This window comes from Takifugu rubripes, chromosome 9 (genome assembly GCF_901000725.2).
Source record: "Takifugu rubripes chromosome 9, fTakRub1.2, whole genome shotgun sequence".
NCBI lineage: Eukaryota > Metazoa > Chordata > Actinopteri > Tetraodontiformes > Tetraodontidae > Takifugu > Takifugu rubripes.
Window position 1 is genome coordinate 8,871,962 of NC_042293.1, and position 25,193 is coordinate 8,897,154.

The 25,193-nt window shown below is 44.9% G+C and overlaps 5 protein-coding genes across 7 annotated transcripts; 2 read left to right on the forward strand and 3 right to left on the reverse strand.

Moving 5' to 3' along the window:
* Positions 1-34: 34 nt before the first annotated feature.
* LOC115251138 (harmonin-like) lies at positions 35-12,267 on the reverse strand. Its single transcript, XM_029842389.1, has 20 exons — positions 12,113-12,267; positions 10,495-10,562; positions 9,737-9,880; positions 9,516-9,654; positions 8,717-8,825; positions 8,603-8,627; positions 8,462-8,519; positions 8,193-8,381; positions 8,037-8,096; positions 7,825-7,881; positions 7,486-7,628; positions 7,337-7,402; positions 7,118-7,266; positions 6,876-6,931; positions 2,772-2,813; positions 2,188-2,241; positions 2,006-2,105; positions 1,332-1,441; positions 1,206-1,261; positions 35-389 (listed from the first exon to the last, which is right to left on the reverse strand). The coding sequence occupies exons 1-20, from the start codon at positions 12,146-12,148 to the stop codon at positions 377-379; spliced, it is 1,674 nt and encodes a 557-aa protein (XP_029698249.1). The 5' UTR covers positions 12,149-12,267; the 3' UTR covers positions 35-376.
* Positions 2,820-6,862, reverse strand: LOC115251139 (harmonin-like). The gene is made up of 7 exons (XM_029842390.1): positions 6,444-6,862; positions 6,102-6,266; positions 5,780-5,896; positions 4,896-5,582; positions 4,381-4,434; positions 4,161-4,289; positions 2,820-3,759 (listed from the first exon to the last, which is right to left on the reverse strand). The coding sequence occupies exons 1-7, from the start codon at positions 6,672-6,674 to the stop codon at positions 3,658-3,660; spliced, it is 1,485 nt and encodes a 494-aa protein (XP_029698250.1). The 5' UTR covers positions 6,675-6,862; the 3' UTR covers positions 2,820-3,657.
* Positions 12,268-12,750: 483 nt separating the features above from the next.
* LOC115251127 (coiled-coil domain-containing protein 77-like) lies at positions 12,751-17,267 on the forward strand. Its single transcript, XM_029842345.1, has 12 exons — positions 12,751-12,836; positions 14,024-14,072; positions 14,469-14,655; positions 14,729-14,871; positions 14,948-15,044; positions 15,242-15,332; positions 15,484-15,572; positions 15,658-15,806; positions 15,937-16,168; positions 16,507-16,632; positions 16,716-16,868; positions 16,987-17,267. Exons 2-12 carry the CDS (start codon positions 14,038-14,040, stop codon positions 17,131-17,133), a joined length of 1,449 nt encoding a protein of 482 aa, XP_029698205.1. The 5' UTR covers positions 12,751-12,836; positions 14,024-14,037; the 3' UTR covers positions 17,134-17,267.
* Positions 17,268-17,449: 182 nt separating this feature from the next.
* On the forward strand, positions 17,450-21,045 carry LOC105419375 (haloacid dehalogenase-like hydrolase domain-containing 5). Of its 2 annotated transcripts, none has more exons than XM_029841907.1 (9): positions 17,450-17,603; positions 17,676-17,800; positions 18,166-18,369; positions 18,445-18,557; positions 18,800-18,893; positions 18,970-19,003; positions 19,070-19,244; positions 19,318-19,506; positions 20,032-21,045. In XM_029841907.1, the coding sequence occupies exons 2-9, from the start codon at positions 17,690-17,692 to the stop codon at positions 20,429-20,431; spliced, it is 1,320 nt and encodes a 439-aa protein (XP_029697767.1). In that variant the 5' UTR covers positions 17,450-17,603; positions 17,676-17,689; the 3' UTR covers positions 20,432-21,045. The 2 variants fall into 2 exon arrangements, with proteins under 2 accessions (XP_029697767.1, XP_029697766.1); XM_029841906.1 differs by having other exon boundaries at positions 17,679-17,800; positions 20,032-20,431.
* On the reverse strand, positions 20,869-25,015 carry LOC115246456 (ras-related protein Rab-19-like). 2 transcript variants are annotated; one of them, XM_029841909.1, is made up of 8 exons: positions 24,904-25,015; positions 24,500-24,658; positions 24,256-24,385; positions 23,334-24,006; positions 22,820-22,907; positions 22,117-22,299; positions 21,568-21,751; positions 20,869-21,489 (listed from the first exon to the last, which is right to left on the reverse strand). In XM_029841909.1, exons 4-8 carry the CDS (start codon positions 23,453-23,455, stop codon positions 21,215-21,217), a joined length of 852 nt encoding a protein of 283 aa, XP_029697769.1. In that variant the 5' UTR covers positions 23,456-24,006; positions 24,256-24,385; positions 24,500-24,658; positions 24,904-25,015; the 3' UTR covers positions 20,869-21,214. The 2 variants fall into 2 exon arrangements, with proteins under 2 accessions (XP_029697769.1, XP_029697768.1); XM_029841908.1 differs by having other exon boundaries at positions 22,111-22,299.
* Positions 25,016-25,193: the final 178 nt, after the last annotated feature.

Consider the following 25,193-nt stretch of genomic DNA (forward strand, 5'->3'; position numbering starts at 1 on the left):
ATCAGGTAAAAATCATGTAAAACAGAACCTTGTATGAGTGCGAGAAGTCATTTATTTGAGCTTTTGAAAAGATTACAGAGCTGCAACTGGCTACTAATTAGCTGTGATTGCTAAATTGATGAGTGATTCTGAGGTCATCACCGAACAGCCGAATAGGATGAGTATTACAGGAAGCCACGAAAATATCGAGTGACTCCTCCTTCAGTGCACAAAGAGAGTGAGGGAGCTGTAACCCGATGGCTGTCACAGAAGAGTCAGTGGTGATCAATAAAACCCTGAGACAAGCTCCCGTTTGTTTTCAGACAACGTGTTATGGTGATTAATGACGACTGTGACTCCTGAAGGGATCAGCATCGCCAGGAAGCTGCTTTTGACTCTAGAAGAAGGTCCTGCAGGGGGAGCGAAGAAGAAACAATTAAGAGTGTGACAGACGTGCTCAATCCTGCTGTAATCAACACAACTGCATGCATGTAAACACGGGCAACGCAGGGGAAAGGAAGGTTCCACCTTGAAATACAGTCCTGCCTGCGCATTAATCACATCTCACTGCAGTTTGCATGTAACAGTCTCAAGGAACAATCTCAATCACAACAACTGCCAAGGACTTCTGGGATGATGCTACGTATGAGCACAATGTATATGACTCAGATATATGGTGCTGAAAGCATCAGCTATAACCATCCCCACTGAAATAGCAGAGCTGGTGCTGCTGTGGAGCACGTGTTCGGGTCGTAAAGAAACGGCGCCTGGAGGAAGAGCCTGCTCTCTCCACATGTGGAAATGACAAATGAGATGCAGACGCATAAATCTGCGCGCCTGTAAAAAGGTGACTGAAGACAAAAGACCAAAATAGTGTCGGCTGCCTTCTGATTGACAGGGAGACTGTCACATGTTGGAAAAAGAGGAAGGGGGAGGGGCAACAACAAATGCCACACAGACCTCCCCCGCCAGGCATGCAGTGAGGAAGAGGAGGCTCGAAAACTGAGCCGATTACCGGGACGAGCGGGCGGCTAGTGGTGCAGAAGGTAGCCGTGTCTGTATAGAGCGGCACTGCCCTCAAACACCGCTCTGTTCACAGCGGGACTGACTGATGCCGACTTAGGGCTGCACACACAAACCACGCTGTCATACTACCAAGTGACGGGGCCCAAATCAGCACAGATCCGGACAGAACACATGGAGCAGGCCGCAGCGGCGATGCTTACACTTCGTCTTCGTATTCCTTCGGAGGAGAGACGGCAATCACGACGTCGATCCAGTCCTGCGGGGACAAAAGGGGCGGGCCGTCAGGGTCGGGCTGCTATTAGAGCGTTTCAGCGTCTTTCTCTCACCCCTCCGCCGTTCCAGGCCCGAGCCAGAGAGTTCTGTCCCTCGCTCAGAGAGGCATCGGTCAGGATCTTCCCGTTCACGGCCATGAGCTCGTCTCCTGGAACGACGCCGCCTGCACACAAGCACGTCGGAGGTGCTCATCGCCAAACACGCTCACAGCAGAGGGATAAGTCCTCATGTTCTACACAATGGCCTGATCCCCTCCCCCTATTACCATGGAGACATTAAAAAGGCACACTCGTCCTACTCAGCGAACACTGTGGTTGCATCTTTATCCAGGATGCTGCCTCCTCAGGTGAACTACTGGAATATAATTAGTACTTATAGATGCTCTCTGGGTCGCTGTAAGTGGCAGAATGGGGGAGCTTAAGTCTTATTAAGGACATAAAATCACTAGTTAATCAGGCAAAGTCAGCAGCGGAGTGCAGTCGAGAAGCTGAGCTCTGAAGATAATTAAAAAGGGTCAATGTCACGATTTTGTACTGATTCAATACATTGATTGAACATTTTGAATGTAGATTTTTGGATTGACTCTTCAGAACACAGCTTATAAATGTAATTTTTTTTTTCCCCTCATTCACATTTGATCATTTTAGCTTAAAAAACACAAACGTGTCCTGAGAGGCTGCGGACAAATGAATCATTTAACAACGATGAGCTGGACCTCCAAACTAACCGTGTTTATCTGCAGCACCGCCTTCATACACAGACGACACCACCAGCTTTCCCAACGGAGAGTCCGCACCCCCCTCCAGAGCGACGTCCAGCTGTCCAACCTTAAAGAACAATGGACGCCGGCAGCCTGTCACGTTTGAGAGGAGCCAAGAATCCTCTTACATTGAGCAGAGTGAAGGGTACCTTTTTGATTCTCAGCAGTCGCACATCTCTCCCATTTATCTGCTCTGAGGTGAACTAATGGTAAAAGATGTGGAATAGAGGAACAACCGTTGCACAGTGAAGTGGGGGACACAAACATGCATTTAAACACATCACAATAGACGTATAAAGCAGCATTCCGTATCACTAAATTGTGGCTAATTATAATGAGTTTTCAAATAAAACAACATTGATCACTATTCGGCCTGGTGACAAATGGAGCTATTAGCATCACTTTCTATGAAACCGTGGAGTTATCATATTATTTCTGCATCTTCCTTTGAGGTCCACTGTGTGGGTTATAGCAGTACCCAGCCTGGAGGCCATTTAGTAATATATTCCCTTTCTGACAATAGATCCCTAAAAATAACATACTGGACCGCTAACTGCAGCAGTGATGCTAATTTAAAAGGTAATTATGGTTTAACACAGCTAAAAACAGACGCCTGCTAATGTCTAGATTCTCTTCTGATTTTGGATAGAAGGAATTTAAACATCACTCAAGTAAAAACTAATTGACGATGCTAATTTTCATACAGTTGCAGCTTAATAATATCATACAATACCAATGAGTAAGGGTCAAACTCCTCCTCGTATTTCTGAAATCCCTGAAAGAGAAGCAACATGCAGTTCATTAACAGGGGTCAATATGTCAATAAGGTGTAAACACTGAGGCCAGAAAATTAAAAAGAAACGCGTGGGAGTGTCGTTAGTGTCTCTGAATGAAGTGCTGGAGAGTTTCCTTTGACAACAGATTGTTAGTTTTATGTTCCTGGCGCCATGGTAATCAGAATTTACAGCTTCATATTCGGATTTAAATCACACAGAACATCTTTCCTAATCATTCTATTTACAATGACAGCATAATTCAAACAGAAGAGCAAAAGGGACAGAACATTAGTTCTGATAAAAGAAGGCAGAGCAGACTCAGAAAACAAACACATTCATCTTTCTATTCATTTCCTGTTGTTACGCACGCACTCTCACCGGAATACAAATGTAACAATGTATAATGTTTACTTTTCTCCGTCGCGGCTGGAAACAAAAACAATAAATGCGGCGTGCTGTTTCATTTAACAGATTCATTACGGACATGGTTTATCTCCAACCACCAGCTCCTTTCATCTCAGTATTGCGCTCTGCATCACCCCAGATAGAGGGCAGATTAAAAGGCCTTCCAGTACACGAGGCTTCCACTTTGTTCCCATTCAGTTAAACCCAGCAGCAGCAACACGCATGCATGCATGTATGCGACTATATAGTCACACTGCTGCACCAAATCAATACAAGTGCAGCCATCCATTACCAACAGGGCTGAACGTATGGGCAGCGATGCAGCCGGCAAAGATTGGAAACGATAAAGGAGGACGCATCGCTGAGGCTGCAGCCAGTCGAGTGGACGTTTACCGTGATAGTGCACACATGAGCGTCAGAAGGAAGGGGGGGAAAAAACTACAAATCAAGAAAATGTGGCAACGTGCGCATTACTTGTCGCTTGGTGTTTGATTTAAACGAGGAGTTGAACGGCACCATTCGTTTCAGCATTTCTGCAGGCTGAAACAATAGAGAGCATCATCACACACAGTTCTGAGGCCAGTTCACAGCAATACACACACGAGGGTTACTAGCATCACATTAAGCAACAGCAAACATTACGTGGCAGGTTTTAGCTAATAAAGACAACGGCAGGGTAACCAATGGGTTCTGTCTTGGTTTTGATATTTTTGCTGGATGTGTTGACTAAGCTTTGTCTTAAAGACTTTATTTTATTTTGCCTGTATGACTGTAAATAGAGGGTATATTACTTTGGTCTTTAGCAAGATTGTTGATGCAAATTGCTTTCTAAATCTTTTACTGTGTACCATCAGCTACCGACTGGTGGAATTTCTGGAAAACTCAGACTTGAAATCAGTAACGGCGGTAAAATAAACTCATTCGGGCGGCTCCTCTCATACCGGGCCGTCAGGTCGGAGTGCCGATCGATGCGGATCTGGCCGGAGGGTTTTGGAGGGGGGCAGCATGACGGGCTTAGACATTACGGGGGCCGTCTGACGCCTCTGGTTGGGGGGACTAGGAGCCAGCTGCTGTTGGGGACAGACCAGGTACCAGCTGGATTCATACAGAGCGGCCTTTCCGTGAGATATCAGGCAGAATTTTACCGAAACGCAGGCTTACCAGGGGAGAGCTTGACCTGGAAATTCGACTGCCCTGGGAGATGTTTCTCATTACCTGAGCCACGGCAGAAACACTGACACACATCAGAGCTCTGAGGAAATATCAGTGTAACGTGCACACCCCCCCCCCCCGCCCACACACACACACACACACACACACACACACACTCCCAGTTTTGCAAATATCAGAAAGCCGCGAGGCATTCAGGGCCCTCTGGAAAATGCAAAAGTCAAAACAACAACACACGGCTCTTCAAAAACCACCAGACTGCAGAGAGCCATGTACAAACATCAATAACACCAAACGCTCGCTCCTGCCACAGAATAAAACAGACAGTCAGTGGAAGTCCTAATTAATTTAGTCCTAATTAATTAGTCTTAACACGTCACCACAGCAGCGTCATGCAGAAAACATACGCATACACCTATGCAGTAGCTTCCTGCCATGCACTTTCCTTTCTTTAGTAACAGCACCACTCCAACACAGCACCCCCACACGTGATGACACGGTCTGACCTGCGGACTAGAGGGGTGGGACATTTCACTGGTGTTGGAGGAGTAAATCCCTCCCCTGGGGAGATAGCCCCCCGCCTCCCACTCGCTTTTGTGCTCAGGTGGACTGGACGACTGCTGGAGGTGGCGGTGCTGGCGGTACCCTCTGCTGAGGGGCGTCGCCTTGCCTTCAGGGTGCTGTGGGGGTGGGGGAGGAGGAGGAGGGGGAGGTGGGGGAGGAGGGGGTGGTGGGGGAGGAGGCCGCGGGGTAGGCTGAGGTGATGAAGGAGGCCGCGAGGACTTCTGTGGAGGGGGGTAGTGTGGAGAAGGGGAGCGGAGGGGTTGTGGTTGGGGGGGTTTAAGGTGAGGCTGTGGGCGGAGCTTGTGTCCCTTGCTCGTCAAGGTAGAGGAGGCAGATAGTTTCCTGGCCCCAGGTGGTGAAGGAGCCCGTCGCTGTGGAGACCCAAAGGAGGAGGTTGGGGACTGGTTTGGTATGGTCGGGTTCAGCCTGGGCGAAGGTGGTGGGAGGGGCAGAGGAGGAGGAGGGTGGTTCATGCTGGGAGGGGTGGGGGCCAGCTTCTTCAGCGGGCCCCTCAAGCTCTGGTCCAACTCATCCAGGTTGATGTCATCCAGATCAGTGGTGGCCAGGTGGAGACCGCCGGGGAAACGCTTCACGGTGGGATCAGAGGCCGGAGAACACGGCGGGGAGAGCTTTAAAATCACAACACACCAGGAATAAAAACAATGAAACCAGCACTCATATAAAAGCCATAAACCCCCGCCCCCAAAGAGCAGACCATCAAATCCGATATGACCTTTCACCCACATTTGTACGTGCATGGCTCCACACAACTTAACTGCACTGGGGTAATAAAAGCAAAAGGAGATGCCCCCGGAGGCGTCTGTACCTCTGGGGATTCACTCTCCACACAGGTGATCTGCTCCAGCCGAGTCTGGCAGAGACGTTCCACCCAGTGCTGCACTTTCTCCGACTCCTCCAGGTCTTCTCTCTCCGTCTCTGAAACCTAGGCCAGTACCAGGGTCCGGCAGCACCACACAACAGAACCAGATGCGGTTAATCCTGCAGCGTTGTAACGGTAACGCTGCAAGAGTGCATCACTTTGCATCAGCTATTCTCATTAGCAGCTAACTTGCGATCAATGTTCAGGTAAAGTAACTGAAGATGTCTCCATATTTCCACTTGACAGGGTGGAACTTTTGCTCGTGTACCTCCTGGACCAGCCGGTTTATCTTCAGCTGCTTCTCTCGTTCGTACATCTCTTCCTTCTCCTTGGCTAGCTTCAGCTCAAACTCCATCTCCTTCTTGTTCTTTCTCTGCTCCTGGAGTGTGTCTGTGTTGGAGAGTTTCTTCTTTTTTTTCTTCTTGTCACCTTTCTAAAGGTGACACGAGTGGGTCAAATTTGAAAGATAAATATAAATGAAGGAGAGGGCAGATGAAGCTGCCTCTGCGAACCACACAGCAACGACACGCAAACACACAGTTTTTAAAACGCGTGCACGTCATCCTCGTCTATGTGAAACACTCCACACTGAAGGACGGCAGCACGCTACCTTGCGGATTGATGGCAGTTTCCCCTCATATCGATAAAACCAACCGAAGGCTACAGACAGAGATGAAAACAGGTCACAGGGAATCGAGCCCCCATCCTGGGCAGTCAACACACTAAGCTCAGCATCTAAATAGATTACAGCCACACCACAGCAGCTCAACGGACATGAATTTAGCCTCTTGCTTCTTGGAAACCAGAGATTCAATCTGCCATTTGTCAGATGCAAGAACATTTTTCCTGCAGATCGGATGTTTTTATTTGGTGGCCTCGGCTGTATTGTTAATGTGGTTGTCAAAGGAACTCCAGCACTCTGTGTGTGTGTGTGTGTGTGTGTGTGTGTGTGTGTGTGTGTGTGTGTGTGTGTGTGTGTGTGTGTGTGTGTGTGTGTGTGAGAGAGAGAGAGCGTTGGCGGAAGCTGTGGCCCCCGACTCACTCTTCTGTCCTGCTCTTCCTCCTTGTCTTCCTCCGTTAAGGAGCTGTCTTCATGCACTTCAACATCACAGCACACAGAAGTGATAGAATGAGGAAGAGGGAGGGGAAAAGAGGGGGAAAGAGAGAGAAAGAGAGCGCATGCATAAAAAAACGGGCGAACGAAGCGACACACAGGCAAAGTGAAAAAAACCCTGCAGGTTTAGAAGTAAATGGAGGAACAAAGACAGTTTCCAGGGCCCTTACGAGAACTCTTGGTCTTTGGGCTTTGGGAACCTTTCTTCTCTGGTGGAACGGGGGATGGACTCTTTGGAGAACGGGGGCTCTTGGGCCGGGCTTTGGCCCCCCAGTCCTCCTCCCACTCCCTGTTGTGCTTCCTCTCCAGAGCTTCAATCCTTCAAAGAAGCAGGATGAGTTACGCACATCAGACACAGAATATTTTAAACCAGAAAAGCCACTCTGTACTTTTCCATCTCTTTCTTGTAGCGCTCCTCTTCCTCTGCTGTTTTCCTGGACATCTCCAAAAGTCTCCTGTCAAGTGATACATATGCACTTGCAAAACCTTTTAAAACAAGGCTAGAATTGTCTTCCGGTGGTCTGACAGGATCACTCACTGCTTCTCCTTTTCCTGCTGCTCTTTGAGGATCTTGTTGGTCTCCAGTGCCACCTTCTTCTGGTGCATCAGCTCCTGTCTGTCCAGCTCCCTCCGAGCCTCCAGCGCCAGCCGCTCCTCATCCGTCATAAACAGCTCGCTGCCCTGAGAAATGAAAAACACCCCAAGAGCTGTGGTACCCACTGGAGTTCTGTCAATTACCCAAAACCTGCTTTTAGAACCTGGTTAAAGCCCGACTGATGGTGCAATGTGAATAACAGCCACCAGGTAACACATTAGATAATCCAAATTAGACTTAAAACTTCATAACAAGCTGCAGCTCTCATGACAGTGTACTTACAGCCCCAGTCAGGACAGTAATGGTCAGACTTCTGCTGCTCTTCAGGACTCTCACAGCCTGGAAATGAGCATCAAAAATGCTCAGTCTGAAGTGAACCATGCGTAGTCATCATGCTTAAACATTAATTCTGTTGTTCTACTGCTCAGTGAGTTTAATAAGAACATATAAAACAGTCTGAGTAGTCACAAAAACACACATTTTGACTAACACACCTCTTTGTGGTCCACACTGGTGAAATCCACACCATTCACCTCCACAATCTGGTCACCAACCTGGAGTTCAGGGTGAGACGCAGAAGCGATTTAACATCAGACGAGGCGGTTGAATTTTAAATGGCGTTTTTAAATGTGTATTTTAAAAACTGTAACCTCGAGTCCGACTTCAGCAGAAAGGGAGCCTGGCTTGACATTGCTGATGTAGATCCCAGGCTTCTGGGTCGGACCACTGGAGATGCTGATGCCCATGCCCCTGGTGCCCACTAAGCTGAGAAAAACCTTCTTCTCCTTGATTTCTTTGCCTCCAATGGACGCCAGACCCGCAACACTGCTTTTTTTCTCCTGTGAGGAACCAGGACAGATAAATACTGTCTGAAGATGTCACCTGGATTTTATGAAAACACAACAGAGCTGTTACGTACCCCCGACTCTGATACAAACTGGTCGACAAACTGCCATTTGAGGGGTTCGTCTGGTGAGCTGTGGGTTTAAAACAGCAGATACGGTCGCGCTTCACATCACTCACTAAAACAGGAAGTAAACAGCGGCGTTTATTACGTTACCTCTTCGCTGGGATCATCCCCACATCTGTACCGATTAAAAACAGATATTTAAGGAATTACTGTGTGTCATCAGTAACAATGCTGCTCAGGAAATTAAGGTTGGGTTTGACATACGGCGGACTTTGAGGGACACAATCTTTTTGGTCTTGATGAGACTGATGACCTCTTCGTGGATACAGGAGGAGATGGAGTATCCGTTGATGCGTACAATCTCATCTCCAACCTATCGATCATCATAGGGTTTGATGAAATGGACATGTTCGCAATCAAACTGTCAGACTGGGCCTTTACTGCCCATAACAAATGCCACCAATTTTCATTAAAGGCCGAGGCCAAAAGATTTATTGATCCATCCAACACCTTTTTTTTTTTTTGATTTGAAAGTAAAAACTATCTGGTTGACTGTTGCCTCCTCATGTGCTTGTTTTTTTGGCTTAGCTTCACATTTATTCTCTACGTATAATGTAAATTTGCCATGAATACAAATGATTTAATCTGAAAGATAGAATTACCGGTAGTATTAGAAACAGACTGGAGTTCTGTGGCATAGAATTCTTTATATGCATTAAGAACTAAAATTGGAATAAATTAAAGTCAGAGAAAAGGAAACAACCCTAATTTACCAGTACTGAAGCATCAATCTAGAGCCTGTCTCCCCATTTTTCTTTTAAACTTCATTGTCGCTGTTTTGATCAGTTTAATATCGGTATTTCAGCACCACCTACTGTATCATGATGGTATTGCACAAGGCCGCATGGAAATACTGAAATTTGAGATTATGTATTTATCTGACACCACTACTAAAAAGACTATAGACTTGGTGTTCTATACATTCCTGTAGCTCACAGGCACTTGAACAAAAAGCAAAACCTATGCAGAAAAATAAAAGAGAAAAATATTCATAATTTGTCACCTGCAGGCCAACATTTCCAGCCTGGCCTTCTTTGACGATCCTCGATATGTAGAGGCCGCAGCCGAACTCCAGCCCTCCTCGCACGCTCAGACCCAGGCCTTCTCGATGCATCCGATCCAAACGCACCTCTTTCAGCTTCCTGGTCAAAAATGAGCGTACAGGGATGAGGACGCGTGGAGATATGAATAGAGAAAAGAAAATCCTAGATGTGCAGAACTCACCGTGACCTCTTGGGGGTGAGGAGGTCGTACTCCACCTGGTGTTTAAGTGGAATGAGAGGCCGGATGGCATCAAACAGAGGCAGGCGCTTTGGTTCGTTGATGACCAGCTTCAGATCCCCGACCAGCACGGGGAGGTCCATGGACCTAGGGGAGCAGAGAGAACACATTTACACACATAGAAGATTATAATAGTGTTCCTTTGAGATGAACATGCCATCAGCATCAGTGGTGATTTCACAGCTCACTTTACCAGATGAGTACTTCTCAGTCCCAATGATGCTGACTCCTAGGAAACCACGTTCAATGGAAGACAAAAGGAGCCCAGAAGAGCAATTACTGCAGCGCTGCTACAGCTATGGTATTAAATCTGACCATCGGGCCTCCACTCTGAATTATTCATCGGAGCCAATTTAGCTCCGTTTGGAGGGTGAACACAAAAAAGGGCTTTTGTAGATAACTGGCCAGGCTTGTCGGAGCACAGTGGAAACTGATCAGAGGCTTAACCGGCACGTAAAAAGATTCATTGAAACATGCCCCCCCCCCCTGTTCATTCATTCATTAATAGGGCAGGCTATCAGAATTCTTGATGGAGCACAAAAACTAGAGGGTGTCAGACATCAGCCTGCAAGAATGTAAAAATGGAGGCATAATTGATAAAGAAGCATCAAAGAGCGCTCACACCCCAGACTAGTAAATATAATAATGCAAATGTGTGAAAAAGCAGAGAGACAAAAGGAGGGGGGGCAGATGCCACTCACTGGTGATACATGCGGAGGACGTCGTACAGGTAGTCCTTCTCGGCTTCATTTTCAATCAGAGACTCCACCTGCAGCGAGGAACAAGCATGAAGAACCCCGTCCCGTCTCACAGCCGTGAGCGTCTCACACAAACCTGATGGCGACTCAGCTGCAGCAGAACCGTTTTGAGGAAGCGCTTTGGCCAATCACTGATGTAACACATGTCGTTCCCCTTCCAAGTGAACCAGCTCGCAACTCTGTCAACTTTAGCTTAGAGACGGAACTGTGCCGCGTCGACTACCAGCCTCCTCAGACTGGGACCCTCCCCTGACCATCAAGCCTCTGAGGAGCGGCGGCTGCACCGCTCAGGCGGGACACCAGGAGGGGTGTCATCTTACATCTCATGACACAGGCGAAGGTGAACATTTACACCTGGCATTCACACACAAACACGCAACTAAAGATGCTTTAAAACACCGGCTCCCCTGATGTTTGTAACCTTGAAGGAATATGCACATCGCCGACGGTTCAATAGGTGCATTGCACAGAGGCATCCGTGCACGACATGGCGTTTATGGCTGTCATAAATGTATCTTGTGCGAGTGTTGAGCAACACTCAGCCCCTCCTGCAACATGGAGCCAACTGCAGACTTTGGTACCATAAACCAATGAGACGAGTCTGTGTAATGTAGCTTTCAGATATAAATCCTAAACTGTTCCCATTGAGCTCTGGTTTTAACCAAAATAACAGAACACCCATTAAAAGTAATTTCATCTGTGAATGCACAGCAACAACAGGAGCGTCCCAAATAAAAACAAGGCCTTCTTGTGGATCCATGACCCCTCGGCTCCTAATTAAACCATAAATTGTCCCATCTCTTCCGCTCAGCCGCTCAGCTCTGACTCAGTCTATGTTATCTAATGCTAATATGCTCTTTGTGGGGAGGCTGTAGTTCGGATCCCAGTTTAACCACAGGCAGCACAGATGGCTGTGGGACGATCCCAGCATGATCAATGGTTAAAACCACCCATATCCAGTTACCATTTACTCATATTCATGTGGTTGGTCAGCAACAGAGTATTCAGATCTGACGAAACTCATAAAATTCCATATAAATTCCAGTGAAATTAGCTTCCTCCTAAGTCTTTTACCTTACACAGATCAGGTGATCTACAGCCACTAGAAAAACACATCAATTCATTTGCATTTGTGTACGCATCTCTATAAACCCTTTAATCTTTAGTAACAGGATCTTCTGTGGTCCAAATATTTTTTTTAAAATAGTTTAATCATATCTTCTGTACAGTATATATGAGAGTAAACAAAATAATACCCCAATGAAAATCGTGTCACTCTGGACATCTAATTAAAAATGAATTCAACTGAGAAATAATGTAGCAACTTCATCCTGTAATATTCAACCATATAGCTATAACATGGTGTATTTAGATTATTTCTGGAGAAAATGTTAAGAACTGTTGTTTTATTTGGCCTCAGGCTTTGGATCGGGCCTGCGTCAGCTGCGTAACAACTGGAGACACACCGGAGCGACAACCAGGTAGCGCAAAGAGCATTTTAAAGATTTGTTTAATAGATGCATGAATAATATTCGGAGATAAAAAGATTACTTCACCATACCTTGTGTCTAAATTCCCGGGCAACTTTCCGCTCCATCGCCAAGAGACGCTAAAAACAAAACACAGCAGACCGTGAGAGCCGGGTTCAGGTGAAGTTTGAGAGGACCACGACATCAAGCTAGAGGTCGGGAAAACAGGGATATCCGATTGTGCCTTTCAAAATAAGATACTTCTTTTTCTGGCCGTAGGTAACCAACTTGTGAGTGCTCTACCGGTGCCTTCCGGCTTGGTGTGTGAGATCTAATGCCCTAAGCCTTATTTTGAGTTTAGACCTTAGGGCCTAAGGTCTAAACTCAAAATAAGATAGAACCTAACAATAAATAAAGAAAAACACATCATTTAGTTTAAAAAGTAATAATAATTCCACATATTGTATATCACTGTATTGTGTATTTTGATAATAAAAAATAAATAAAAGAGTCAACCCTATTCCTAAATTTGCGAAAGCAACATGTCAGGCCATAACTGTACCAGGCCACCAATATTGAATAATAAAAATAAATAAAATAAGCATTGTTCGCTTGTCATCTCAATGTGTAAAAACAAAAGTATTAATTGTTGAGTTATTTAAAATTCATGTTCCCCAGTTTAACAATATCTTAGTCGGCCGCTAGATGGCAGCACAGTAATATTTATCCCGTCCAACGAAGAAGAAAAGAGAGGTAAACTTCCGGGAATTTGAAGATCCAAAATTACAAGAGTGCAGCCTACCTGAAAGAAAAACTGTGAGCAAGACGTTTAAATGTTTATCCAAGATGTATATGTTTGTCAGACGTTGTATGTTTAATGCATGTAACATTATGACTAAGCTGTTCGCTGAGTATGTAGCTCATAGAAAATGTTTTCCTCTGTGAGTGACTTGATATGAAAGACTAGATATTTTTTTCTTATATTTCCGTCACTGCGCGTTGTTTTTGTTTTTTGTTTGTTTGTCAATAGTCTCAATGTGTGAAGCCTCAGCAACCCTGCTTTTAAACATCCCGCTTCTAATGGCGCCCGTAACGTAACTGAAATGTGAATTCGACTTTGCGTCCTACGAGCGTGCGCAATATAAACTAACCCAAATGACCTAAAACAGAATTTTAAATACGATCCGTTTATTTGGTCCTAATAAATCCAGACAGTTTATTACGTTTTTCAGTTTAAAAGGAAAAGTGATATTAAATTTGTGCTTAAAATCAAGATGGTTTCAAGTCTAAGCCCCGCACGGATAAATGGATGTGTAAGAATTATTAGTAATTACTAAGGAAAAAACCTCATCAATATTTGTCTGCACCAAAGAATGCAGGTGAAATGACATGAAACACTTGTACTCATGGAGCAATGAAATCAGCCAGATGAGCTTTTTATCTGCTATTTTATGTCATTTTATATGATTAAAGAGTTAAAAATCTGCAAAAACTGGCTGCAACTCCTTGTGTGCACTTTGTATGGAGAGTAACATGATATAAAGTTGAATAATGTAAAGAACTTATTGCACAACACCGTTTACTGCACATCTGTGGTCAAATTATAATTAAGCGAGACTTCATAAACTCCGAGTGGCAAATACTGAGTTGTGTTAGAAAGGCCCAGATGGACCAGTGCTGCTGAAATATTTGCGACTGCTTGAGCGAACACTCTCCAAAAGCTTTTCAGAATCGTGATGTTTAAGTTCATCTGCTGTGGGAATAACTCAGAAAATCAGATTTTTTTAGGGATGCAGAAATTAATTGGGATGAACAGTTATCTTACAGTGTCACATGCTGCACGTCACGGCTCTGGAAACACTATAAATCTCACTATAAACTAGAAACCCCATTCTGGTTTTTTATGTTATTGTTATTATTTATTTACTTTAAATCTTCTTTTGCTGCATGTTCTTATCTGGACCTTCAGTCTGGAATAAAGTCTATCTATGTATCTTTTTAAGTGACTGTTGCTGGAATGGGTTCTCCAACTAAGGGCGTAACACCGCGCAGGTAAGCTCTTGTATATGTGGCACACTGTAACACACTGATACAAAAAACCCTTTTAACTTTTAGTATTTAAATATTTGCAAGTCAGTATGATAGAGATTTCCTATAGTCAACACTTGTCAAACAGATTTAGTTTTATGGTTAAAAACCAATGCCTTCATCAGGTATGCTGTAAGATATCATGAAATAAAAATGAATTACTACTGTATGTATAATATCGCAATGTCAATATTACACGTGAGCGTAACGAATATTGTTTTACAAACATTGATTGTCGCTCTGCTTTAAGTTTCGAACCATCTCTTCACTTTTTCTTTCTCTCTCCGTCTGTTTCTTCATGTTTCCAGCTACATCTGTGATTTGGCTTATTTGTGCACTAAACCAATGTTTTCCTTTCAGATCCAATGTTCGTACTCCTGCTAAAGACTCTGACTCCCCGCTTCCCTCCATCCACGAGCGACTGGCTTACTTGCGCCCGTCCCGCGAGCTGCTGGACTTCTACCGACAAAAGATCGCCCAGTTTGACGAGGAACAGGCGGAGCTGCAGCAGATGCTGGAGCAGCACAGAAGGAGCACAGAGGACCAGGTGAGACGCAGGAAAAGGCATTTCAGGGGTCCCTGTGTGGTGTGTGACCCGTTCTAATTCTATCACCTTTCAGCATAAGCTGCAGTGGGACATACAGCAGCGTGAGGGGGAGATTGTGGAGCTGCAGAATGCTCTGAGTGACATGCAGCTCTACCTTTTTCAAGAAAGGGAACAAGCTCTCAGGCTTTATGCAGAAAACGACCGGCTGAAGATCAGGTGCGTGTGCAGTTGATGACGTGACCTTGAGATGGGATATGTTGAAATGTACACGTTTATATGTACTGTTGTGCAGGGAGTTGGAGGACAGGAAGAAAATCCAGCACCTCCTTGATGTGGTCGGTCCTGATGAAGGAGAGATCACATATTTCCACCGGGAACCTCCGCACAAGGTTTTTGTTGTCTTCAATATACAAGAATATTAAACCATCAACAGCTACTCAAGGAGCTCCCACCGGAATGTAGCTTTTTGATTTGTGGGCATATTTGCATGTGATGTTATTTAAGTGTTATTTAAGAAGAGAATTTAGGTGGGTTTGTAATACATTAGAAAATGCACAAACAAATGAATAAAATGGATATGTTACAGGTCATAATCGCACAGAAGGGCACTGACAGGCAGCTGGAGGAACACCTCAGTCTTCGGCCTACAAAGCTAAAACCTGCTGGGACTAGAAGAGGTGTGAAAACATTCTTTATATCGACAGTTTTCCTCTTGTTTGTCACAAAGTTAAAGCGACATCTGAGCTGTTCTGTAAAGGGGAAATAAAAGAGAAGACATTCTTTCTGGCTTTTGCACATGATCTCTTACTTTAATCATTATTTCAAAAGAGATAAACAGGAGAAAGAAATCTATGGAAGGAGGAGACGGAGACATCCTTGAGCAATACAAGAGTGAAAATCAGACGTTGCTGCTGCAGGTTAGCTGGAGCCCTCCCCTCCCTCTCTGACATGCACGCGTCTTTTGATGATTCTGAAGGTCGTTGTGAAAAACTTGTTTGTCAGGTGGAGGCGCTGCAGGTACAGATGGAGGAACAAACTCGTCTGGCTAAAGATCAGATAGAGACGCTCCTGGAGGATCGACGGATTAAAGCGGAGGAAGCAGAGACACGGCGGATCAGGGATCAGGAGCAAATCAGGACTCTGACTGACAGGTGGGTTGCATTCCAAAAAATGGCTCTGTGGTCACTTTCGTCCAAAGTGCTAGAAGGAACCGATGATTTTATCAATAAGCATTTTTAATTCTGACTTTGGTGTTTGGTTTCTTTGACCCCCCCCCCACAGGCTCCAGCGGACAGAGAACCAGTTGTGTGATTGCACCAAAGATCTCTTACAGCTGAAGTTTGACTCACGGGCTCAGGAGAAGAGCTGGATGGCAGAGAAGGATCAGCTGCTGAGGAAAATGGACTCCTGCCACAACTGCATGAGAAGGTCCGGGCCCGCCGGTGCAGAGCCCCCCAGCAGCGCCGCTCATCCCTTGTCACTGTCTCAGCAAGCACGCAAAGAAGGGTCGAAGGTATTTTGTTGCGTCTAGTGCTTTAAAAAATATGAAGTTTCAAGCGTTTTTTTTTCTTTACACTTTTAAGTATTTTATAAAAGAAATAAAACCTCATTCCCTTCAGTAAATCTCAATGCAGCTTTTCTGTGCACATTCGGGGAGAAATCAATTGTGTCCACTAGGTGGCAGTCTTTGCGCATATTTTTAAAAAGATAAATGTGTACAGCTGCAGCTAAATTACAGTGGAATAGGCAGCGTAGGTATTTTATTAGCCATATGTAACTATTGAAATTAAATGAAATTAGAGGGTTACTGTGGTTTTATCTTTTCTTCACCAGTTCTATTTATTTCAACAGATAACACAGGAGAAGTTGAAACAAGCTCACCATTTGGCAGAAATGTACAGAGAGCAATGTGTCACTCAGGAAAGCGAACTGGCCCAAATCAAAGAGGAGAGAGATGCCGGCCGGGAACTCTTTAAGGTACCACCAGTAGATGGCTGTGTTCTCGGAAGGCTCAGTCACACTCTATCCCAAATAAAGATCAGAGATCTCTCTGTGTGCAGGAACGCTCAGAGAAAATGGCCAAGCGTCTGCAGCTCATGACGAAGCGATGCGAGACGCTGGAGAGGAGGAGGGCCATGGAGGCAGAGGGCTTCAAGTCGGACCTGAAGATCCTCAAACAGAGATTCAAAGATATAGAAAAGCAACTCTTCAAGGTAAAGAAAACATCTGCCTTTGGCTGATAGTTTTGGCAAATAATTATTCTTATTCACATACTTTGACATTCACAGCCGTCCATACTGCTGATACTACACTTGTATGTGATTGTTTCAGGCTACTCTTAATATTGGACCCAACCAGGACTTGGCCGTTCTGCATGAGGTCCGTCAGACCAACACCAGAACAAAGAAGGTTCAGGGGGAACTGATGGCTCTGAAGGCCAAAATCTATGGACTGGAAAATGAATTAAGATTCAGCTAAGGAATGGACTTCCCTGGGTTAAAAACATGTTGTTTGTTTTGGTCCTTTTTTTTCAACCCTGTTGAGTACAGAAATATGTGTTAGTATATTTTCTATTTTATTCCAATAAACAAGATACATGGATTAAACTCTAATTATTGCCTCAATGATTATACAGTATATAATGTGTGTGTGTAAATGTGTTTATCTTCTCAAATGATATTCCACTGTATCACTTTCATTTCTTCACATCTCTATTTTCATTTCTGCTGAAATTCATCGAGTCACAACGTGACGTATCCGGAAGTGCGTTCAGCTCCGGGCAGTTGTGCGCATGCGCAGTGGTGGTTGTCAGACCCGTTTGCAGAGGGGAAGCGTTTACTGAGTGATGGCAGCTACGCTATCAACATGAGGAGATAGCGCAGAATTTAGTGTTGACTCTAGATGTTTGAGGTACAATGACCCATCTGTTCATTCGTTAAAGTTGCAGGGTGAGTAGGGTTTTTATTGCCTTTAGCGAAACCCAGCTGGCTCGTGTCCTTCACCGCTTCTCTTTTTGACAGAAGTGCCTGGAGAAATGCAGAGATTGAGACGTTGGAAAACTGGGTGGCAGCTGGTGAAATCAAGCTGTGAAGCTGCAGCAAAACCGCTCATTGCGCCGTTATGGAGCTCACGAAATTATAGCCCTGTAAGTGGACGGTTTAACCACACCTGATTGTATAAAAATGAAAGGAAAAGAATGGTTTCTGGCACCGTTTGTCCCGTCTGTCAATCTTAAAGGGCAACGCCGAAATTACTGAAGTCAATTGGCAGCACAATAGTTATATGATGTGTAATATGATTATAATATCACAATCTCTTCATCACTTATAAGCGACTTTATGTCTTCAGTGTGTCTCATTTATATAGTTCAGGATTAAAGTTCCACTGGTTCTCTGTCTGAAATGATGAGATTTTTGAGTTATCAGCTTGTGGCGTGAGGGCAGGTTAATAAATAACCTCTTTGGTTCATACTGCATGTTCCTCCTTTCTCTGTCCCTGTCGTCTCCTCAGGGCCCCAACTCCTTTGGTCTCCTCTTTGACATTGATGGTGTGCTGGTTCGGGGCCGCACGCCCATCCCTGCAGCCAAGCAGTGTTTTAGAAACTTGGTGGACCGTAATGGGAAATACAAGGTCCCCGTGGTGTTTGTCACCAATGCTGGGAACTGCATGAGGCAGGCCAAAGCGGAGCATTTGTCACATCTGCTCGATGTGGAGGTAAATGTGTCCTTTGCCTTCAAGTCCTCCTCTGTTATCGTGAAGTTAAATTAAATTCCCAACACTCTACTTCAGGTGTCTCCAGACCAGGTGATGCTGTCCCACAGTCCTTTGCGTATGTTCACCCAGTTCCATAAAATGTGTGTGTTGGTGTCAGGACAAGGTCCTGTGGAGGAGGTCGCTCACAAGTATCCTATGACAGAGATTTGACCTTAAATATGTGCGTGCTTTGTTTACTTGTGCAGTTCTGCCCATGTTCAACGTTGCTGTCAGCATTTAATCGTTGTCTCACTTTTTTTTCCTTTTCCTCTCTGTCAGTGAACCTATAAGTAGTTAAGTCAAGAGAGATGGGTTGGTTGGAATCTCGTGTGTGTGTGTGTGTGTGTGTTTGCTGCTCTATGTCCATGTGTTAGACTTTAACCTACCCTAGTCTGGGCTTCCAGGATGTTGTCACTATAGATATGCTCAGAGAAGCATATCCAGTACTGGATGTTGTAGATCACAACAGGAGGCCCAAAGATAGTGTAAGTACTAATAATATTGAAGCTTTTTGTGTGTGTTGTTGCTACCAGTAACTACGATATCTTATCATCTCTACAGATACCACCCACAAAGGGCTTACGGCCAATAGAGGGTAAATTTCCCCACAGTCAATATTTCTATTAATATCAGCCTCATGTAATGTTTGTACCTTCAACAGCTGTTATCTTGTTCGGGGAGCCAATCAGATGGGAGACAAACCTCCAGCTCATTACTGATGTGCTAATGACAAATGGGAACCCAGACAATACTTGGAACGCAGCGCGGTACCCTCATATTCCCGTCCTGGCCTGTAACATGGACCTGCTGTGGATGGCAGAGGCGAGGAATCCCAGGTACCGTCTGTGCTATTCGAGATATAAGACATTTTATAATTCACTCTTACTCCAACTGATTCTGGTGCTACAGGTTTGGACATGGGATGTTCCTAGTGTGCTTAGAGAATCTTTACAAGAAGGTGACCGGCCACGAGTTAAGGTACGAGGCTCTGATCGGTAAACCCAGTGTGGTGACCTACAACTACGCAGAGCTGCTGGTCAGACAGCAGGCTGAGAGTCTGGGCTGGACCACTCCTGTGAAAAGGCTCTACGCTATCGGGTGAGTTACCAAACCTACCGGCACAATCAACTAAGCGTCTCAGTCCGACATGTTCCAATCACAGGACGATGCACGTACACACCCTTTTTCAAATCCAGGTTTTGATCCCATAAAAGTGAAGTTAGCAAGATGCTAACAGCTCCTTTGGGTGCGCTACATGTTGGCGTGTGCTATTTGCAGAACTCAAACATCAAGCCTGACTTGTCAGCCTCCCTGTAAGATTTGTCAGCACCAAGTGGTGAGAAGGCAGATTGTGGGAAATGTCTACAAATAATAATACAAATGTTTTTAAGATATACACTTAAACTTACACTTAAATGTAATGTAAGTACATTGTAATAACCCACAGCACAATATCTGATTTCTAACAATAAATTCCTGAGTATCTCACACAATAAGATAAAAACTAAGTATATGTCAACAACGTGCTGGGAAATTTTGAAATCAACCTTCATTTTTTTCCACATAAAATAAAATTCCCTCCAGTCTTTAAACATTTGAATTAATAATTTTTTTCCTTTGTAGTGATAACCCCATGGCTGACATTTACGGAGCCAACTTCTACAATCGCTATCTCCACACATCCCATAGTACCAAGGCCCAGATGCAGGCGAAGAGTGGCGAGAGGGGTGCAGATTCTGAGGCAGACGCCGTTGATGGCGGCCCTAGCGCGACCTCAGCAGATGGTGCTGAAGTGGCCCGCCCAGAATCCTGCCGCTCCATACTGGTGTGCACGGGGGTGTACAGCAGGGACCAGGAGGAGCTGCCCTCTGACCCCTCCCAGACCGTCACCGAGCAGCGCATCTTCCACGGTCACAGGGACTTCAGCTTTGACCCCAGTCTGACACAGCCGTCTTTTGTGGTGCAGGACGTGAAGGAGGCAGTGGAGCTGGTGTTCCAGGAGGAGGGTTGGCCTCTGGATTAGGATGAGTGGGCCATGTTTCCTTACCTCACAGCCGTCCACTAGACCTAGTTTAATGGTTCCGTCTTCTAATCCATGCCTCTGATAATGGGAGGCTTTGAAGTGCCATGCAACCTGCAAAGGCAATGATCTGAAGCTTTAGGTACAAGGAACAAGATTACGTTTAACGTTCTGATTGATGTCATGCTACTGCTGTATTCCTGGATTTTTTTTGAAAAGGAAACACATAAATTAATGTGTTTTAATTCTCTACCTTATATAGACAACAATCAGATTAAGATGGACTTTATATTTTACACTTTTGCACTCAGATGTTTACTAAACTAGTTGCTCTGTCGTCAGTGGCATATTTCAGATGACATGAACGGTATCGGTACAGTGATTTTATTGTAGAATAGTTGCTTGACTTTTTAAAATGATCAGTTTCCACTTAAACGAAAATGGTGCTCTCTTTATAATTTATTGATGAGGATTTTCTGTAATTGAGTAACTTTGTGAGAGAAACATTGTTAGCAATGCAGTACGATAGCTGTATATGTAACAGACCTTTAATGCAGATTGAAACTGGACATCTGCAGATGAACTGAAAGACTGATTTAAAGGAGTCAAACACCAAACGTGTCTTCCAGTCTAGCATTCTTCCTGTATTGTGATACAGCCATTTCACAGTATTGTGACACGCTAAAATTGATATAAATACAATTTAACAATGCAAAAATTCCCACATACACACACACATCACCAGTTTCCCTAGAAACTACCTCAAACCAGTGTCACCGTCCCACATCAGCATCCGCACTTCTTATCCGAGGCCCCGGTGCCCAGGATGGAGTGGGAGCTGTTGCTCAGCATCAGCTGAGGGGAGTCTCGGAGGAACTCCTCCGCCATATTCGTGCCGTTGCGTGCCAGCAGTTCCCGGGCCATGAGGGTGAAGGCTGCCTCCACATTTTGAGCCTCCTTGGCTGAGGTTTCGAGGACAGCCAGAGCGCCGTTGTTTTCTGCCAGTGTGCAGGCGTCTTCGAACAACACTTGCCTCTGAGCCTGGAGGTCTGACTTATTACCTGCAGGGAGGCAAATGTCATTGGTGGATGCTCAGGAAACGGCTGCAACCACTGGCTAATTTTGATGTTTTGGCTCACCAATGAGGATCAGCACCACACTGGCAGCTCCATAATGTTCTACCTCCCTGATCCAGTGGGAAACGGACTCAAACGTCGGGCGACGTGTGATGTCGTAGGCCACCATGGCCCCGTGGGCGCTGCGGTAGTAGCTCTGAGTGATGGTGCGGAATCGCTCCTGCCCCGCTGTGTCCCACACTTGCATCTGCAACAGGGATACGGATCAAGCACATCGATAAGATGACAGGAAAACTGCATCCGAACATCCACACACGCTGATCCTTTGACTTGGGTCAATGGTGAGGCGGGTATCCCGGCACTTAACGGATTAACACACCCATAAAGCTAACACATGTACGCCACTCCTCTTGTAAAGAAAGAACAAACCTAAAAATAAGCAAATGACTGTTTACACGAGGCGTCTCATTTGGCCCTGTTTTTGTTGAATTATGAAGATGAACATGCAATTTAGAAACTCCAGAAACAGGTTTGATGAAAACTCAAATAAGCTGAAACAGGAACAAAATGATTGATTAATAAAAAAAACAACCCAAAAACGCTTACCTTCACCTTTTTGCCATCGATGTCAAGAGTACGAACAGTGAAATCCACCCCAATCGTGTTCTGCTGTTTCTCCATGAATATGCCAGACTTGAAGCTCTGGACCACGCAGGTCTTCCCCACATTCGAGTCCCCGACCAAGATGATTTTGAATAGAAAATCGAAAGAGTCCTCGACCTCCGGAGCTGCCGACTGCATGGTTTTGGAAGAAATGTAAACACACGCATATGCGGAGTCTCAAACGCCTGAGCCGGGAGCCTGTCTCTAAAAAGAACTGGTTTTCCACCAAGTCGTGTCAATAACAACAAAGACTATTTGCTGACTATATACTGCAGAAACAGCGGTCACATCCTGGAAAAGGGAGGACGGCAGTTGATGCAACAGAGATTCAGCTGAATGTGATGTTGGGGAGATAAAATGATGGAACAGTAATATCTCCTCCAACACCTTCTGCCACTGGCCCTCACACACTGACAGGAAACACTCGGCAAACAGAAAACTCCAGAAAAAAGGCAATCATCCTGCACGGTTCCATAATCCTGAAGAAATAACAGCGCTCAGAAAAGTATTTCCGTATTTAAATGACAACATACCCCCCCCCCTTCTAAAGCCTGGTCTTTAGCTGTGCCCTTTGGACCGTCACTTTTTCTGCTCTCCACTCCTCCTCTTCATCTGAGCTTAAGTTCAGGACAACTCTGGCCACACCCCTTACCTGCCTGGAGAGGTGTGAGCTCCAGCCGCCTGCCCACTTGCACCACTGCATCTCTGGCGCTCTTTTGACGTTGAGGCTGAAAGAGCAGCTGGATGGGGTGGGGGGCAGAAAAAAATGTCAAGGTTGTGAAGTCATGAAGCAAATATGTGGAGATTGAGTTTGACAGACTGGGACATCTGAGGTTTAGTTCTGGTTAACACAGAGTGGAGAAAATACTGGACTACATCTTTAATGAAGTCAAGCTTTGCTAACAAGGCTCGCTGTGCAAATACCCCTAAGCAAACAGCCTTAATGATTGTAAACACTTGACACCTTTGTCTTAACAGCTGATCTTTGGACTCCAGAATGGGGGAATCGTTTGTTACACGCTCACAAAATACCCTACTTTATAGCCCCCCCCCCCCCTCCTTCTGACTGTCAAGACATTCCACAGTAATCATTGACAACACAGAGCTGACCGAGTGAGAGAACACAGCAGGTTTACGCACATCTGAACACAAAAACATCGTTTTACCTCAAGCCGCATGTATTTGTATCACAGTGGGATGTGACCACAGAATGAACACTGCTCTGAATCTCAGGCTCCCTCCCTCCCTCTCTCTCTCTGCCCACCCCCTCACTTGCTTCTGTCGTCATCTCGGCCCACACCAGAACAAGAACACAGCTGGACACGGAACAATGTGTGCGTGTGAGGTGGCACTTCACCAAGCTTGGTCTATCTTTGGCTGTGCCCTCCAATCACCAACGTTTAAGCATGTGTGCCTGACAGCATGAAGGAAAGAGGCACTTTAAATATTTCAGATTATATGTTCTGATTTAAATTCATCAAAGTGAACGTGAATCGACCAAAAACATCGAAAAAAAATCATATCAAAATTCTCTAGTCTTGAACCAGAACCCGAAATCTTTCTGCCATTTAGGAAAAAATGGCTTCTGTTCGGTGAGTCACTGTGAATTCACGACAAAGGCAGGAGTCAGTCTGCTCCGTCATCTCCTCTGAAACTGGCCCGGCCTTGCAGGCGTTCTCAGTCTGAAAGCTACACTCGGGCTTTGTTTGGATCGGTGCTGTCTCTGGGGCGTCCTGCTGCAGGTTTCCTCCTTGGGATTTTCTGGAGGAGGGATGTGAATGGGCTTCCAGGGAATGGGATTAAAATAGCCGGGTGAAGGGCTGGACCTGTCGAATGGGTCTGCAAGAAATCGAAGCAAAGCACAATAAAGCCAACCTGTTTCCATTTTAAAAATAGTAGGTACATTTCATCAACTGTACATCATTAAGATGGCTTTCAAAAACAAATGTAAAAGAAACCCGAATAGCTCAGTCGATTTGCTAAAGCATTTAACCATTTTTTTCTTAGTTACTTGTTTGTGAGTGAAAAGGGATTTGTTAATTTTTTTGTACGGCTCATTCTTTTTCTAGACATGCAAAATGTGCCTACTTGTTGAAACACAGGGTGTTTTGGGAGTGTCTCTGCTTTTTTCATTTGCTTTCGCCAGCCACTCTTTAAATTTCTCTTCTGCCCTTTTGCGGCGCACTCGATCCCGCTCCTCCTTCAGGGCAGCTTTTTCCTGCCCAGGAAAAAAAAGAAACATATCTAGTTGGGTTCTCCTGTAAATACTAGATTCTAGTGCAAAGATGCATTGTTGTTAAAGGCAATAAATAGGATTTAAGGTCCACCTTACTTTTTCTTTCTTTTCCAATTCCATTTTTTCCTGGTTCTTCTTCTTCAACCAGCTTTTGTACTTTTGTTGGGCTTTCTGTTCATTTTCCCTCTCTTTTTCCAGCTGCTTCTGCATCTCCTCCTCCTCCTTACTCTGCCTCACAAGTTGTTTTTTTATTTCCTGCAATTGCACAAAGAAGGCAAATCTGTAATTCCAATTTTTAAAACAATCAAGTCAGATCCAAGGGAAGAACTTTCTTTAGATAAGGTCATCAGCATTTTTTTAAATAGAACTGTAACAGACTTTTTTACACAGATGTTGTTGGGAAGTGGCAAATGGATCAAGAAATAACCTAATTAACAGTTAAACTGGCCATATTTGACAAGGGTAAGCACAATAATGAGTTTAAAACAGTGGTGGGCTACCTGTTCTTTCTTCATGTTTAACCATTCCTGAATCTTCTCTTCCATGACAATCTTCTTCTCGTCTCTCTTCATTTCCTCTTGTTCTCTTCTATCTTTAAGTTTACTTTCCTAAGAAACATGGAAAAAATAGACCAATAACAGGCTTAAGGATCCAAAAAGTTGTTTTAAATAAGGCGCAAGAACAATAGTCTAAACAATCAAACAATTGCTTGCCTCCTTTGCTTTCTTTTGCATATTAAAGCGGTCTTCTTTGGCTTTCCTGACCAGCCACAGCTCCCATGCACTGAGAC